Source organism: Enoplosus armatus, chromosome 4 (assembly GCF_043641665.1).
Source record: "Enoplosus armatus isolate fEnoArm2 chromosome 4, fEnoArm2.hap1, whole genome shotgun sequence".
Lineage (NCBI taxonomy): Eukaryota > Metazoa > Chordata > Actinopteri > Centrarchiformes > Enoplosidae > Enoplosus > Enoplosus armatus.
In genome coordinates this window covers 23,756,605-23,773,991 of record NC_092183.1, presented here as the reverse complement: position 1 = coordinate 23,773,991, position 17,387 = coordinate 23,756,605, and the positions used below count along the sequence as shown (strand labels likewise).

Genomic DNA, 17,387 nt, shown 5'->3' with positions numbered 1-17,387 from the left:
GTCATGAACTGAACCCCTTTGTTGACACTGTCAAGTGAAGCCAGATCTTTACTTGGACAGTGTCACCAAAGTGTGACAAAGATGTGTGATCATGACGCTCTCGTTACTCGATAACCTCAACAACAAAGGAGATCACCTTCGGAGCCACACAAGACACCCATATTGCTCCGGTTACAATTCAAATCCAACCCGTAAAACATCACCATTCAAAGACGTGGAGGTGTATGTGGACAGCGCACTGTCTCGGACCTGCCATGAGGACATCATCTGCAATGAGGTGCAACAGAGGATTTACTTTTTTAATGAGACTCAGGTCCTTTTTGGAGCCAGTCAGGAAATCCTCACTCTCATTCTTCTTCTGCGCCACCATTCAAAGCATCCTGCGACACGGAGGCTCGGTCTGAACTGAATGCCAGGATTCTACGGCTCCTGGGGGATCCGCTCCAAGGCGGTGGGTCACTCAGTGGAAAACTCCTTCCATAACTCCTTGCACTAGATCCGATCACAGGTGGTCACTCGAGATGTACCTGGAGCTGTCGACTTGTCGACCCAGGATGCATATTGATACCAGGTCTAAACAAATGAATGTATCAATGAATGTATCTCCTAACAAGTATTGTGTGTGTATCCAAAGACTGATATGTGAAACTACAGCTGCGGTGCTGTTTTAGGAAATTACTGATCCTTTGTTTAAAAAAAGGAAACTGCATGTTTGTTATGCATTTGAAGGATTTATGTCTCCAGTTGGAACCTATGGGCTTGGGTCTGAGAACCACAGAACGGGAGGGAAGTCAGAAACGTTTGAGAAATCAACAAATTGCTGGTTTTGGTCTTTTCATGGGATTTGCTGACAGCAACAATCAATATAGAATAATGCCAGCCTATCCTTCAAGTGTGATACTGATACCAGCACAAACACTTGATCCAGTTTTCTGATCACTGATATATCAGGATATATATCAAATGCAGAGAAAACATTTTAAACATACCACATCACACAAACTCAGTAAAATACATCGTGTGAATTACATGAATTCATCCATCTTCTGTCACTTATCTGGGACCAGGTCATGGCAAGGGCAGACTAAGCAAGGTGGCCCATACGTCCCTCTCCCCAGCAAAGTCTTCCCGGCGCTGTGATGGAGTAATTTTCATTATGGGTCCGTATTCATCGTGCATTTGTACCTATCACCTCCTTTACATGTTCATTGGAGAGAACCTCACGAATGACGGACCCAACATCATCCGTGATCTAACCACATTCACTGGTAATATCTAAGTGTTTACCAGTGATCAAAGTGTGGGAACCATAGGCTGTATTCAGAACCACCTACTACAAATGCACTATGCACACAGGCTTCGCCGGTTTCCAGTTTTGGAAAGCGCAAATAATAATCCTGCAGGTATTCTGCCCCCCTGCCTTACGAAAATCAGAAAACAAACTTTTAAATGAGGCCTTGTTGTTCTAATATGAGTGAAGATTCAGTGACTTGGGCTGCTTATTTCTCGCCTTAAATTTGTTCCGAAACAAGATTTTGGACTGCTGAGGTGAAATAAGTGAACGTTTACGAAACGTTAAAGGTAATCCTCCGCCAGCGCTTTGCATCGTGGGACACAGTATGTGAGGCGGAGTGGTCCGATGCGTACTAGTGGTGTTTTGACACACTGCATATTTTGCTTTTGTTTGCATACTGAATACTACTTGCCACATTTTGGCCAAATCACAGTACCTACTGCTAGTATAGTAGGCGGTTTCCAATATGCAGTCTATAGTGGGAACGGTGGAAAAACTGTGGAGCACAACAATGCCCCAATACACATACAATTGGACTTATGTTCGTGCCCCAGTGCATGCTGGGAGGGTTCCCAACACACCCACCTCATGCAACTACAATAACCACGACTGGCCAATCACATGAATGCTGATCACTGGCTTCAACTCTCTACTCATGTTGCCTTTATTTCAAAATAAGGTGGCTTCATCCAGGGTCAACAAATCGATCCTGAAAAATGAATTGAAAATAAAAGGTTAAAGCACACGTGAAGATCAAATTCATCTCATTATATTTCTCTTGCAGACACTTTAGAATGAGTTGATGGCACCGGCACATATTTTGGTCCATTTTGGCATGAATCTGATGCTATTAATCATGTGAAACCTCATTTTAGAGCATACAGTATCACATTCATGCTATATCTGATAAGGACAACGGCAAAGAGTTGGCCGGAAGTTAAACAGACTATAGACCCCCCCATCGGCACTGATGCACCCGACAGTTACGGTTATATCGCTGTTCAACAGTAACTTAGAAATCATTCAAAATGTCCGGTGGTTCCGTCACTTGCGCTCCCGCGCGGGGGCACGCGCTTTCTTTCTGGGCAGGCAGGCAGAAGTCGCACCGGAAAGTCAGTCAGCTTTCCGCTTCCTGTCCAGAGATCAGCTCCACTACATCGTATCATGTAAGCATTAACAGTTTGAAAAAGCTACAACGTGCCTTTGTTGAAGGGTTTTGTGTGTGTGTGTGTGTGTGTTATTCGAAACACAGGTTTGGGGTTTTGGCCGCAAGGAAGTTAATGTCACCTACATAACGAGGCAGCATATACTAGTGCTACATCGGGAGGTGGGGGGGGGTTCAACTCTGCTAACGTTAGCTACCAGCTAGTGGCTAAACTGTCCAGACAGCGTTTAGCTTGTTTGCTAGCTAACGTCCGTGCCCGTGCACAAGCACACTTTTTTTTTTAATTATTATTATTTTTTAATCGCTACAGTGCAACCACTCGTTCAAACACGTGTCCCCAAGTCTCGGTCGGGGTTTCTTCCAACGTAGAAACATCCGCGAAATGCAGTTTCAGTAAACGCCTCAACACACATTGCCTACAATCCAACAGGGGGGCGATGGCGGCAAGTGCGTTTTAATGCGTCGCCCTATCCTAAGCCTTAAAATCTGTTAAGTCTTAAGTTAGCCCACAGATACGGAACTAACTGTCATGCGTGAAGCCACAGCCCCCAGTTGTGCATCACAGTGGCCATGACACCTGTCTGCATGGCGTCTTGGTTTCAATTCTTGTCCCTGGGTTTCCAACAAGAGTTGTTAACTGCAATAAATCACGAGTCTAGTGTCAGTATCTGTGGTAGGTGGGATGATTTTAATATTGCGCGCACCGATCGGTGATCAGTTTCTCCTCCCCCCAACGAGTAATCATCACAGCCCTGGTAACCTGTTGTGATCAGCACACTCGTCAGCCCTCCTCCCATTTCTCGAGTAAGAGCTGACATTTTGTTTCATCGGCTCCACTCACAGTTCGAGATCGACTTCTTTGTGACGAGTAGGAAAGATGCGACATTCTGTTGCATTTGGGAACATGGAGAAAGAAAGAAAACAACAAGAGCAAGACCTGGCAAGCTCATGAAATTTAGTTTTTTGTAATGTCATCTTGCAGCTGACTTTTCTGTCTTGATTTTAATTGCAGTGAATTTTAAAGCGTCAGCAGGTAAAATGATTGAATTGTAATTTTGGTTGACATAACTAATTTTGACCATTGCATGCCACTAACGATATCTAATTGAAGGGCTCCTTTACAAAAAGCACCCATATTTAGTCTTTTGAAAAAAACTGGACCAGGTCTGAATCAAGCAGCCAATCGGGGGTTAGCTAGCACGTAACTGGCCAATCACATCGACTCTGCTTTCTGGACTGGGGTATGAATCGGAAGAGAGGAATCAAGATGCAGAAACCTCCTGATTACCCTGATTGGCTGTTTGATTCAGACCTGGTCCAGTTTTTGAAAAGACTAAATACAAAGGGGGGCAGGTGCTCACAGACACACATTTCTTTTTAAAGGAGCCCTTCAATTAGATATTGTTAGTGACATGCAATGGTCAAAATTAGTTATTGCAACCAAAATTATAATTCTATAACAGTGTAATCCCCCCACCCCCAGGGATCAATAAAGTATTTCTGATTCTAATTGAAATAATATTGCCTAGTGTAGCTTTAATTGCAGTGACTGATGTTTTCCCCCCACAGCTCCAATAATATGCCAGTGGCTAAAATGCTGAACCGACTTGACAAGTTTTACTGCCAAAAAGCATGGCAAATAATTTATTACCTACGTGCGCACACGCCCACTGTAATCATTCCTCCATTCCATACTGGTTGTAAAGAGGTCACCATCATAGTGCAGATGGACAACTGAACGGTCTTTTTAAGGATTACATTTGGCGTGTGCACACTAGCATTTTGTAGCACGTTCTGTTGAAGTGACACAGATCATATCTCCCCAGCGTGGTCCCTGCATACGTCACTGTAAATAGCCTTTTTTAAATGAACACTTGGAAGGTGGTTTTGCGCTGAAATAAAGGTCTGACGTTTGATCCCTGTCTCCGCAGAATGCCAAAATCAAAGGAAGTGTTGTCTTCCACGTCTGGAAGTGACTCCGACAGCGAAGTGGAGACCAAGGTTTGTGCTTTAATACCAACTTCAGATTTGCTTGACTTTTACCCGCGCACTCCTAATGTGTCCTGCTGTCAAAAATGAAGCACTGAAAGCTGATCTTATTTTGAGATGGACAGATGATGTCAGGCAACTGACAGTTTGCGCACTAGATGGCATGAAACTCTCCTGAAACACACCAGTACAGCAGATGAGCAACTCTCTTGGAAATTATGTGGTTCTTTGATAAAAAACAAACAAAACAAAGCTACAAGCCTGTGGACATTGAGTTGAGGATGGGTATAACTAGGAATTTATTGATACTGTTACTGCGTCTCAGTACTGATACTTATCTGAACCCTTATCAGTACTTTCACCTTCATATCATTTTTCTTTTGTCTCCCACCCCGCTGATACTGGCCGCGATTTTACTATTCCACTCATTTGTATACCAGTTTAACCCCGAACTGGATGGCAAGGACAAGATGAGGGACAAGAATTTAAAATGTATTTGACGATTTTATTTCATTTTTTCTAGGCAAAGAGAAAGAAGTCGAGTGCACCGGAGAAACCAGTCAAGAAACCAAAGAGCGGAGAGAGTTCCAAGCCAGGTGGCTCGTCCAAGGGCAGCAGTAATGGTGACGACAACATGTTCCAGGTGGGTATCGCGGCTATTCTGTAGTTTCAGCTGTTCAGATAGACTCAATTGTGAGACATTGTGTACTTTTACACATTGTGTAATTGTTTTTTTTTATTCAAAAGAACAATTTTGAAAGTAGGTGCTAGATAGGAGTATGTAGAATTAAAATTCACAAAGTTGAATTACTTAGTAGACCGTAAGTTCTAATAAGGTATTCATTCGGTTGTAATTCACTATTACAGCAACTTCTCATATCTGCACAGTGTACAATGTCTAGTCAAGCTATTGTATTTTACCATCGCCAAGAACATTTTATGTTAATACCTTCATTTTCTTGTGTGGGTGGAGGTATTGTTGAGTATTGTACCATTAAAAAGTATTTATCCCAAAAATGTTTTGTGGAGAAAAGTCCAGTTGACGGCTCTGCCTCTTCCAGATTGGAAAGATGAGATATGTCAGCGTCAGGGACTTCAAAGGTAAGGTCCTGATTGACATCAGAGAATACTGGATGAACCAAGACGGGGAGATGAAGCCGGGGAAAAAAGGTAATCGCCATCAGTAAGCCCTGAGTATTCTATAAATATGCTTCAGTAGGTTTCAATGACGAACTGAAAAGGTGGCTGGATGTTTGATGTGTTCAGTAGTTTGCAGTGGCGGTGTCGAGACACAGTTTGAAGCTCTGTTTGAAATCTCTCGCAGGTATCTCCCTGAATCCTGAACAGTGGAACCAACTGAAGGACCAGATTTCAGAAATCGATGATGCCGTTAAGAGAATATAAGCATTCCTTTCAATGTTATCTGTTGGAACCAATTGAACATGTTGGCTAATCAGTTTTTGTAAAAAAAAAAAAAAAAAGAAAAAGGAAGAAAAAAAAAAGAAGCCTGGGATTGTTTTGTAATGGACTTTAATTTGTAGCTGTATAGATCTAGTGTTGTCTGCATGCTCTGATTTTCTGTGTGGAAACTTGTTTTTGAGCTGTTGTAGTAAATTTATGGGTGGATGAGGCGGTGGTTGATCGTTACAGTTGGTGGGTAGGGTGCATCGATACAGTTTTTGTATTGAACGATAAAAAAACGAGGCACTAGCTTAATATCGTCGCTCGGTCACTGTGTAAGTTCATGTTCACGACTATCAAGTTAATACAAGTCATAAGACTTTTTCATCTGACCTTTTGTAATATACAGCACCCAATATTCTTAATTTCTGAACGCCGGGCCCAGTCTGTCATGTTGTACTTGCAGGTGATTTAGATTCATGGTGAACCATGGGTTAGGTTTTGAAAATAAATGATATTATTAAACAAACTGCCGTTGTAAGTTATTGAAAGCATTATGTTAGACTTGCGTTACCTCACCAGGTTTCCGGTAACTATGAACCAGAGTTGTGACCCAGTGAATGTGAGGCTTGTTTGGCCTTGGTGCGTAAGCAAATACTTGTGCACGTTTAAATACAGACGCCTATGTATAAGTGAAGTATTTGTATTTATTCAACCAGGTATCCCCCATTGAGGACAGAACCCTCTATTGCAAGGGAGACCTGACGCAGATGGCAGCATAAAAATACAAAACCTGACTTACTTCAGGACTAATGGCTTAGTCCGCCTTTAGTTACCACGGATACTTGCTCCTCTAGACTAGCTTGGTCCCGGTCAGGCTAGTTTTCAGCGTTTTCCTCAAACTTGTGTCAATTTAATCACATTTAGACATGGGCTGCGCTTACTGCATACTTAAGCTGTCAAGAATCCCCGGTAAGCACGAGCACAGTCTCCCAGCTAACTTTACAAGCCACAAGAGCAGCAAAGCAAGTCAGCGCTAAGCTGCTAACTCTCGGAGAACAGAGTGCCAAGGCTCCAGCGGACACATTTCAGGAGAACAGATGAAGAAGCACCTGGAAACAAAGATGCAGTTATAATATAACGTGTCAAAGTTATGAAAAGATGGGATGAGCGGGGATGGAAAACAAAATACAGATAAAAAAGGTTATGCTGAGGGTGCTTGCTCATGGTTGGAACTGTTGTGTCTCTGTAGTAACATTATAAAGAGTCGGTCTAGACCTGCTCTATCTGTAAAGTGCCATGAGATGACTTTTGTTGTGATTTGGCACTATGTGAATAACATTGAATTGCATTGAATCGAGGGAACCGGGAGTGACGAGAACTGTCGCATGGATCCACTGTGGTTGGGCCTCAGTCCGCACTGCAGTCCTGGTCAATGAGACGGCCTTGGTCGGTAGACTGCAGGCTGTGTCTCCAGCTTTCTGGGATTCTCAGGGATTAGACCAGAACCCGTCTGTCCAGGTTGTAAATTGTCCGTAGATTTTCACTGGAGAGAAGAAGAGGCACAGAAATACCACCATAGATGCCAATCAATTTCTCAATCAGGGTGACCGCGTAGTCATCTACAGCATGTCTCCAGGAAAACATGGACCCCCCCCCCCCCCCTTTTTCCTTGCACCCAAGGAGTTGGGAAGATGGCGATATTTTAGTGGTGGCATTTGGACAATCAACTGTGAGATATTTACACAGTTGTTGAGTCATTATCATGGTTGGTATTCCATTTCTTAATGATAATTTCTTAAGCCAGAACTTGTACCGCTGTTTGAGCATTTTCTGTTGAGATTGGAAACCCATTCCACCCATTAGGTGAACCGATCCACTATAGCCGACAACTGCCTTCTTTGAGGCGTGTGTGTGTGGAATCAATTTGCAGATGCTGAAATGGGCCATCAGGTGGCGGTAGAGTTACGTGACACAGGCTGTCTCGGTACGTTTCCTCTAGCACCGGTTAGACATGATGAAATGACCCCTATTACTCCTCTTTGTCCAACATGAGAAGCGGCATGAAAAATGGCAGACAAACCTTCTGGAAAAAAACACCCCCGAAGTAAGCCATCTTTCCGAAGGGTTAAGTTAGAATGCCAGTATTTAATTATTTAGCCACCATCTCGCCTCCTCAGTGCCCAGTGTTACCAGAGAGACTGTGAGAAATAGGTTTACCATCTGCAGTTACAAAACCTTTGTCAAAAATCAGGTTTGTCAGTTACAATTTGTCCAGCCACGAGTGTACATGCCTTGGTAAAGTTAGTGTTAGCCTCTAATTTATGTAAGAATGGTGCTGGATTCGATGTTGAGGAGGTGGATGGTGGAAATAGGCCAGCAGTAGCAGTCAATGGGAAATAAGGAAATACGTTTTTTTGTAGAGGTGTATCATGGAGAAAGTAAGCCAAAAAGCAAAAGAATTTCACGTCTGTAGAAGTTCCCTCAGGGGGTGACCATGGTAAAAAAATCATGAGGCTTGAGCTGCAGTATCTTCCTTCCAGCAAGGCTAGATATGCCACCTTAACACCTGCTGGGATATATACCCTGCATGCCTGTTAATAGGCAACCAATTAACACTGCCTACATGTGCACAATGTCACGGCACTGGAAAACTGTTACGGTTCAGTATGGACATTCTCGTATACTCCATTATAAGCCAGGACTCAGATAGATTTTATAGTGGAATATTTGAATTATGACAATAATTGATGAGGATGAAATGTCACGGTTATATATATATATATACTGTATATATACAGATTCCTATCTACGCTCAGGGAATCTTCATCCGTTCAGCGGTCTTCAATTCAATTCAATTCAATTCAACTTTACAAATAGAGCAGGTCTAGACCGACTCTTTACAATGATATTACAGAGACCCAACAGCTCCCACCATGAGCAAGCACTTTGGAGACAGTGGCAAGGAAAAACTTCCTTTTAAGAGGCAGAAACCTCGAGTAGAACCAGACTCTAGGTGGGCAGTCATCTGCTTTGACCGGTTGGGTTGGCAGACAGGCAGAGATGTATGGCAGCACTAGCAGTAGCCATAGCAGCTATGATTATAATAATAATAATGGAAATATGACTGATAATAGTAGTTACAGCTGTAATAATAGCTGAGATTAATAATAGCAATAATAGCAGCTTTAATAGTAACAGAACTACGACTAAACATAATAACTGTAGTGATGAGAGTCAGGCAGGCCCATGGCAGCAGCACCCAGGGGTACCAGGACCACGATCCACAGGAACCTGCAAGACGAGAAAGCACAAAGAAATAAAGTTAGTAACATGCATTGGAGGGACATGAATGTGTAAAGATGAAGAGGGAGAGGAGGAAAGCTCATCATGGGAAGTCCCCCAGCAGTCAAGGCCTATAGCAGCATAACTAGGGGGCTGGTCCAGGCAGGCCTGAGCCAGCCCTTAACTATAAGCGTTATCAAAAAGCAAAGTTTTAAGCCTACTCTTAAAAGTAGAGAGTGTGTCTTCCCCCCCGGACCCAAACCGGGAGCCGATTCCACAGGAGAGGAGCTTGATAGCTGAAGGCTCTGGCTCCTGTTCTGCTTTTGGAGACTCTAGGAACCACAAGCTAACCCTGCATTCTGGGAGCGCAGTGCTCTTTTTTCTGCATCTGTTTGAGACAGGATCTTCCTGATTTTTGCAATGTTACGGAGGTGAAAGAAGGCAGTCCTTGAAGTTTGTATTATGTGGGAGTTGAAGGACATGTCCTGATCAAAGACAACTCCGAGATTCCTCACGGTGGCGCTGGAGTTCCAGGGCAATGCCATCTAGGGTAACAATATCCTTAGACCGCCACCTTGGAAGTCATTGTTTTGTTTGTATGCACCTGGTGAAACTAGAACATGAGAAATTGAAGAAACTAACCCAGGTACACCATTCATCATATAAGTCTCCAAAAAGAGGAGTCGCTATCTTAATAATGGCCCAGGTAGCGTTTACGCTGGAAAAGCTGATGACGGACAAGGAGGGTGGATTTGTAATGGTAGTTAGGGAGAAGCTACATCCAGAATAGCAAAGTAGGAAGGAAGACCAGCAGCGATCCCCGTCCACTCGTGCAATTCCTGCTAAAGGTGTATAATACTGTCAGAGTGCCACCATCACATTTCAGCTACCACAACTGTTTTGGAATAATATACAGAAGGAAATTAATACTATTATGCTAAATACAGAATTCATGCTGCTAGGCAAAATGGTGGGCAAAATGCGAAATGAACGAGAATGATAAATATTTGACAAGGATAATAATATATAAGCACTGAGCGCTAATAATATAACAGCACTGAAACAAGATAACAAGACATGTCCCGTGATGGACAAATGGAGAGAAACGCTTCGACAAATCTACCAGATGGAGGAACTTATAAAATAAGGGGGGGGGGGGGTCTAAGTGGTCAATGTATTGCCAAACGGTTAAAGCACAATGAACTGGGACGAATGGAGTGTGATTCTTCTTATTTATTTTTGCAGGTATGTATACAATTTTTTAGTTTGTTTTGCTCAGAAGGTGTGAAAAAACGTTAAAATACTGTAATAATCTTAACTCACATCAACTGTCTTTGTGTAGGATATGTAAAATGGGAAATGCGTGATGAGATAAGATGACAATAAAGAGTAATTAAAAAAAATGTCACGGTTATTTAAAACATTAGTAAATTAACGGTTTGAAATATTGCTGTTTATTAAAGCCTTTTTGCACACACATGGTCTTCGCAGAGTGCGAACAAATTCATGCCCATTGTGTTTCATAACCACTTGTGTTGGAATGTCAGATTGTTTATAATGGTGGGGACCTGATATGTTGTGTCTGTGTGTGTGTGTGTGTGTGTGTGTGTGTGTGTGTGTGTGTAGAATGAGGGCACGTAAGACTACATTTTCAGCATCCTGCACCATCATCGCACAAGCAGCCATAGCTCTTATGCAAGCAGGCATGCCGTGGAACCACAACAGGCAGATAGAAGCCGGCCTGTACCCTCCTCCATGTTCTTGTGCTAATACAGTGTGTGTGTGTGTGTGTGTGTGTGTGTGTGTGTGTGTGTGTGTGTATGTGTGTGTCTCTATCCTCTGAGCCATATGAAAATGAGTTGTTGTAATAAAGGTAAGCCAAGTGCTGGAGCACTGGCAGCTTCCAGTGCGTCATGTCTGTGACCAAACAACAATCGGAGGAGAATCTTAGAGACAAGCCTGTCTTAAAGATTTGTCATGACAGGAGCAATCAGGCTCGCTGTAGTTAATGAGGCCAAGGAAAGCCCATCCAGGGCCTTTACAGATTCAGGCTGAGGCGATTCCTGTGTCAGAAAATCGACTGACAAAACACGCCGTCCCTAAGGCAGTCAAGAGCGTGTGCACGGACACGTTGTTGTATGTTGAAGTCACGACCCAAAGCAACAAATCAGACAAGCACGGCGGCTCAGTCACAACATTATCTGCTACAATCACGAGGGGGAACACGCAGTATTTGTTTTCCCGTCATCTGATTCCTTATCTTCCTCCTCTTTCTGTGCCCGCAGTTCCTCCAGTGCCTCCTTTTAAAGCTTCGTCTTCCTCACCAAGCCTCTTTCTATTCTCTCCCAGCCCTCTGAACCTCCGCTCTCCGTTTCCTCTTCTTCTTCTTCCTTTTTCTTTCTCTCCCTTTCTTTTTTTTTTCTTTTTTCCGGGAAGCAGCGACGAGCCCGGAGAACAGAGGCAGCGTTCAGCCCGAGTTTTTTCAGCAAGCTTAGTGGATCGCGCAGAACATTCGTACTCATACGAAGCGCACGGCTTAGGAGAACATGATGAAGAGGCACTTGGAAAACGAAGAGGCAATCATAATACAATATGTCAGGTTATGAAAAGATAAGAAGGTTCAAGATATAAGATAAAAAAAAAAAGAAAAAGAGGCTATGCTGAGGGAGCAGGGAGGGATGAGAACTGAGAGGGAGAGTTTTTCCCAACGTACACACATTCTTTCCTGCGTGCACCCCCCCCCCCCCCGCTGCCTCCCCACGTGCGCACACACTCACTCACACACATGCGCGCACACACACTCTTTTGTTTTTAGTTAGTTTAGTTAGTTATTATATGTTAATAATGAATAAAATGATATGTGTGTTATGTAGGCCATAATTGGCCATCACCATCTTCTCCCCCTCTCCAGCTCCAGAACATCTAAAACTTATTGAGTGGCTGCAAACCCCCCCCCCCCAATTCCTTTGGTCATAAAACGAAGTGCACTCTTGTCATTGCGCCCTTCGCCGATGCATTTTCCCCATTACATGTTTTTTCAGGGTTTTCTCAAGGACTTTGGCCAAGTTGGCCAAAAAAAATAAAAGGTGCCAAGAGGCATGTGTGGTGGCAAATGGACAGATTAAGAAGACGAGAGGGACAGCGTATTGGGGGGGGGGGGGGGCGAAGACACATAAAAGGCAAGTACAATTATCGTTACATAATTCATACTATTATGTAAGTATTAATGATTAAACAGTAAGCTAGCCACCATAATTACCCAGGGTTGAAATTTGTGCTTTTATTTTGTATTTGTATTTGTATTTTTCTTTTTTTTTTAACCATGCTCAATGAAAATGAATTGAATCTATATGTATATTTGTGTTTCCTTTCTTTGCTTTTTTTTGCTTTTTTACAATGTGGTCAAGGCAAAACGGATGGTGGATGGAAAAGGAGGAAATGGCTTGCTGGTAAGCAAAAGGGCAATCGTGCCTTTTGAAGGGGTGGCTCCGATAATGTGGATCACCCTTCCCGTGGACATGCGATCTGCGGCCTCTGTTGGCTCCTCGTCTCGCCTCGTGGCGTCTAGCGTTTGCAATAGCGTGTTTTCAAGGTCTGCTGTTGCTTTGTTTGACTGTTCTTATGGTCTTATTTCTTTTTTTATTGATTTCTTGTTATTAAATACACTTTACTTATTTACTTACTAATGTGATATAGGCTATTTTGGAAAAGTAAGGGGATAAGGGAAACCGCATGTTGTTTTTTATCGACTAAGTTGTCAAAATGTTGTCACTTTTAGACACACACGGTCCAGGAATTTGTACTAAAGTTCACAACTGATAATCACAACATTGTATTTTATTCTATATACGATGAATTGTTCACACTTTCGATTGGGGGAATGCAAAAAAGGGTTGTTTTTTTTACGTTTACACTGATCACACTGATCAAGGCAGTCCTGAAATAATTGAAACTTGAAAGAGACCTTGTTAACTTCATTAATAGTTTACACTTTGTGGTGATCACAATGGGGTATCACAATGGGGTATTACAATGGGGTATTACAATGTGGTATTATAATGGGGTATTATAATGGGGTATTACAATGGGGGGTGGGGGGGGGGGGCAAACTGACCTCTCGCTTCTCCAGTAGTAAAGATGTCATCAGGACACTTGGTGAGATGTCCACCAGGCCTATCATAAAACTTTCCTAAGACAGTAACTCTTCTTTCCAGGGGTTACTTTAAGTTAAGTAACCAATTGAACCCTAACCCCCTAACCCGATGGACAGAAATCTCCGTAACACTAAGGACGCTATAAGTAGCTAATTATATTAATACGGTGTTGTGTGATCAAATTAAGTATTAACTTTCTGTTCCCCTATTAATGGCGTTAAATTATGTTTTGGCAGTAAATAAGTATTGGGAATCATTTTATGTTTATATAGCCGCTACGTCTTGAATCACAATTGCATGGCTACAGTGATGTTTGAGAGTGTTTGCAGGAAAGTCAGGAAACATGAACAGCAATCTCAAAGTTTCAGACAAAGGAAACAGAGCAAAAACCTTTCACAGTCAGGGTGACCAGGGGGGTTCTGCGTTTGGATCCCTCTCTTCCAACCGTTCTGATTCACACTCCAATCCAGAAAGGTGGAACCTTCTGTAGAACGACCCTTGTTTGTACAGAGTCGATTGAGTGATTGGCCAAGTTACGTGCCAGCTAACCCCTGATTGGTTGTTTGATTCAGACCTGGTCCAGTTTCTTAAAAGACTTTTTTAAAGAAGCCCTTGGATTAAATATTGTCAGTGCAATGGTCAAAATGAGTTACTTCATCCAATCATAATTCAATAATATTGCCTACTGTAGCTTTAATGTAACTTAATTATTATACATTTAGACTAGTGTGCACATTAGGGCATATTTAACTGCTTCTAACATTCTGCACCTTCAGCTCAGAGAGGGAAAGGAGTGATTTTATTATACTGTAACAGACATTCCAGCAGTAAATCAAGCAAACATTTCGTCGTCTTTGTCATACATCAGCTCGTCACATATTGCGGCTGTGCGTTTGCTCTGTCTCTCTCGCACAGCCAAACCCCTCTGCAAGCCAGACCATGCCCCCCCCCCCCCGCACCATTAAAGTGTCCCGACTCAAGGTAAAGTTCACATCGTCGTGGCGACGCCTGCTGAGAAGAAAAGCCTGATGGTAACTGTTTGAAAACAAAACCTTCTGTTTACTGGCGACCTGTCAATAAAGAAACGGGGGACGGGGGACGGGGGTGGGGGTGGGGGGGGACTGGAGCATTTGTTGACATTTCCCAGGCACTTGCTGCTGTGTGGACACATGGTTTCCAGCACGCAGTGACACCTAACAAAGCCGGGCTGAAAAACAGGCTTTTTTTTCAAACGACGTCCACTGTTCGCCACTGTTGACTCACGCATGCCTGCGCTCTTCACTCTTTCGCTCTTTTGGCACGAATGACTCAAGGGCACTCAAAGAGCTGGAGACGTTCAGGAAGCCAGAGCCCCAACAAACAATGGCGCATTTTGGAGATCGTGGATTGCCGTGGAATAAGTGATAAGTAGTGTGCAGATATCTGCTTTTACTGCTCTTATTTAAATGTAAGAGCAATTTTTAGTCACAGGAGATTTGATAGATGGCTGTTATTCTGTAAGTCTGTGGGTAGGAGTGAGTGACAGATTGTTATTTTTATGTTTTATGTTTCCGCTTTTCTACTCTTTTCTAAACCTAACCCAACTACACCAATCGGCACCTCCCTTACTTGACCGTTATCCCCATGACCACATGTTCGCCATCAACGGCGGCAAACCAACTTCTTTAACGCAGCCATTGTGACGTACAGCTGCAGTGGGTATACTTCCTCTATTCGCAGCACACTTTCCTCCACGGTCCAAGTTTTCTTCCATTTTGCCAATTTACACACCTCATCCCATTTTATTATTTTATCTTTTTTATACACTTCAATCATTTGTGCTTCTTTTTTTTTTTTTCTTAAAATAATGACGCTATGAAAAGGTATAAAATGTATTAAAATAGTAAGAAAAGTGCTAAAATATAATCATTGTTGTTATCCATGAATTCTCAAATTTACGGTTTTACAAAAAAGCAGAAAAAAATAGGACTAATAAATTATAAATTTAAAATAATAAAAATAATAAAATAATAAATTTGTTAAGCAATGTATATGTGTACATACATACAGTGGGGTTCAAAAGTCTGAGACCACAAATATTTTTTCACGTAAACCTGGAAATAATCACAAAGTTGGAGGATTCGGAAACATTGAAAAACACAAAGAAGTTATGACGTGTGAAGTGAAGAAGAAATATTTTTCACAATTTTTAGGTCGGCAATCAAATTTAAGCACTTTTGTGGCATCGACCAACTGAACTCCTTCGCCCCAAAAAGGTCAGATGTCTTTGAGCTGTGTCCCTTCAGGATCAATACCATTCTTCTGTGTATTCAAAAAAGTCTTCAATCCCAGTCCGCATTCCGTAATCCGTGTCGGTTTGCTGTTCATTATCTCCACGTGGAGATAACTGACACCTGCCAGAGCTTGTCACGAGTTGAATTTAATGGCGGTCGCGCTCTGTGCTCTTCGCGAGCTTGGCCGGAGTTCAAGTGTCAGTTTCATTACCTCGGCTGTTGTTCTCCCGGGGGGCTGTCATCACTGATACTTATCTAGCTCCGCAATTTCCCTGATGACCGGCACTTTTGCCTCCTCCGGTGACCCTTTCAGTTTTATGAACACTTTACAGTTTGTTGCCCTCGTCGATTGGATCCTGTTATGTTTCCTCAGGAAGCGCGCCTGTCTGGCAGTGTCAGCATTTTTCTTTGTCAGGTGCCCGTTGACATCGGCTTCCTTTAGCTTTTCTCCCCCTGCCTGGGCGGGGCCATTTGTAGTTTTCTGCTCACAAAGCGAATGATTTTGTTTTTCAGGGTGGAGAGGATGACGTTGCTGCCCACAGATATCGCTTTGATGTCGAAGAAAGCCCGCAATCCGGCGGTCTGGGTCCGTTTTCCTACGGTTTCTGGGTTGAGCGACGCATTTCCTCCAAAGGGTGCACAATGGATCCAACTAAAGTCCTTTACAAATGCGTCCACAGCAAGTCTTTTAATAGAATAAGCTAATCATTCTTTAATTTTGCTGACCTGGAAACCAGACGAATCTGCGAATCTTGCTCTGGCAGATGTGCCTGGCCCCCCTCCCGTTCGGACAGATTTCAAGCCGACCTGGCCCGGGTCGGGCCAATCATAGCTGTTTATCTAATATTGGGTTTGGGATGACTGATAGAGGGGCGGCGTTGAATTCAGTTTCATAAACAACCAAGATGGCTGAACGTTCTGCTGGATCCGCTATCACGTCAGTATTAAATGTCTGTTGGCCTGTGCCCATTGATAAAAGTCCCTTGGAAATCGAAAATGAACTGAGAGCTCCCAGACTAACTCGCAATTGTGAAGTGGTCTGGCGATGTCATATCACACAAACGCTCTTCATTGGTAAAGATGTGTGCTCCCCTTTCTGTCTCAGCAATCCCTTTTGGAGCAGGCTAGTGCAATCGAATCCTGAATCTCATTCCCGCTGCACCATTGAAGTCTCTTTTTTGACCGTCCCTTGCCTCTGCCCCCCCCCCAACAAACGCATAAAGGTACATTTTAAGTTGATTTCTCCTTCCTAAAACAAATTTGGCGTTGATGCATTTTCTGTGACTAACCTATTTAAATGTGTGATGTGGATAAAAAGCCACGGAAGCAACCCCGCCTCCAATTTTTCTAACAAAGCAAATGGCTGAAAACTTTCAATCCTGTATGAAAGAAAGTGTGGAAGAAAAGTAGCTGCAGAGATGCTGGCTAAAGGATATGACTTTAGAGCAGAGGCACGTGACAATAAGTTCAGGCTATTAAAACAGAGATTTTGTTGGTACTGGTATCTGCATGTTTTGGGGACATTTGCTATGTCTGGGTTTCTATTCTTGGAAACAAAACGATAGTGGATGACGAGTAGAAGACTGGGGGTGGCTTAGTTTGCGCACGACTCTCATTTACAATAGATGCGGACACGTTTTGAGTCCATGTGAAAGTGATGTTTGATGGCTTGATCACTACCGTTTCTTTCCACTCAGGGTCTTCATCGGGACCCAGTTGGCCCAGAGACATCAACTGCAGGGATGAGGTGTTTTTGTAGGCTAACCTAGAAGTAAGCATCGCCCTGGTTCCCCTCGACAAAAAGCCAACGGGATTTTGGATTGTTG

General features: G+C 43.0%; 1 protein-coding gene across 1 annotated transcript; it reads left to right on the top strand.

The window, feature by feature from the left end:
• The first annotated feature begins 2,374 nt into the window (after positions 1–2,374).
• Positions 2,375–6,378, top strand: sub1b (SUB1 regulator of transcription b). The gene is made up of 5 exons (XM_070904260.1): positions 2,375–2,460; positions 4,391–4,460; positions 4,972–5,091; positions 5,510–5,618; positions 5,773–6,378. Exons 2-5 carry the CDS (start codon positions 4,392–4,394, stop codon positions 5,850–5,852), a joined length of 378 nt encoding a protein of 125 aa, XP_070760361.1. The 5' UTR covers positions 2,375–2,460; position 4,391; the 3' UTR covers positions 5,853–6,378.
• The last annotated feature ends 11,009 nt before the right edge of the window (positions 6,379–17,387 follow it).

Excerpts from the sequence above, each read along its gene's own strand:
- sub1b (XM_070904260.1), top strand. The coding sequence starts at position 4,392 with ATGCCAAAATCAAAGGAAGTGTTGTCTTCCACGTCTGGAAGTGACTCC. Across the intron at positions 4,461-4,971 it reads ACAGCGAAGTGGAGACCAAG|GCAAAGAGAAAGAAGTCGAG; the intron begins GTTTGTGCTTTA and ends CATTTTTTCTAG. Across the intron at positions 5,092-5,509 it reads GTGACGACAACATGTTCCAG|ATTGGAAAGATGAGATATGT; the intron begins GTGGGTATCGCG and ends TGCCTCTTCCAG.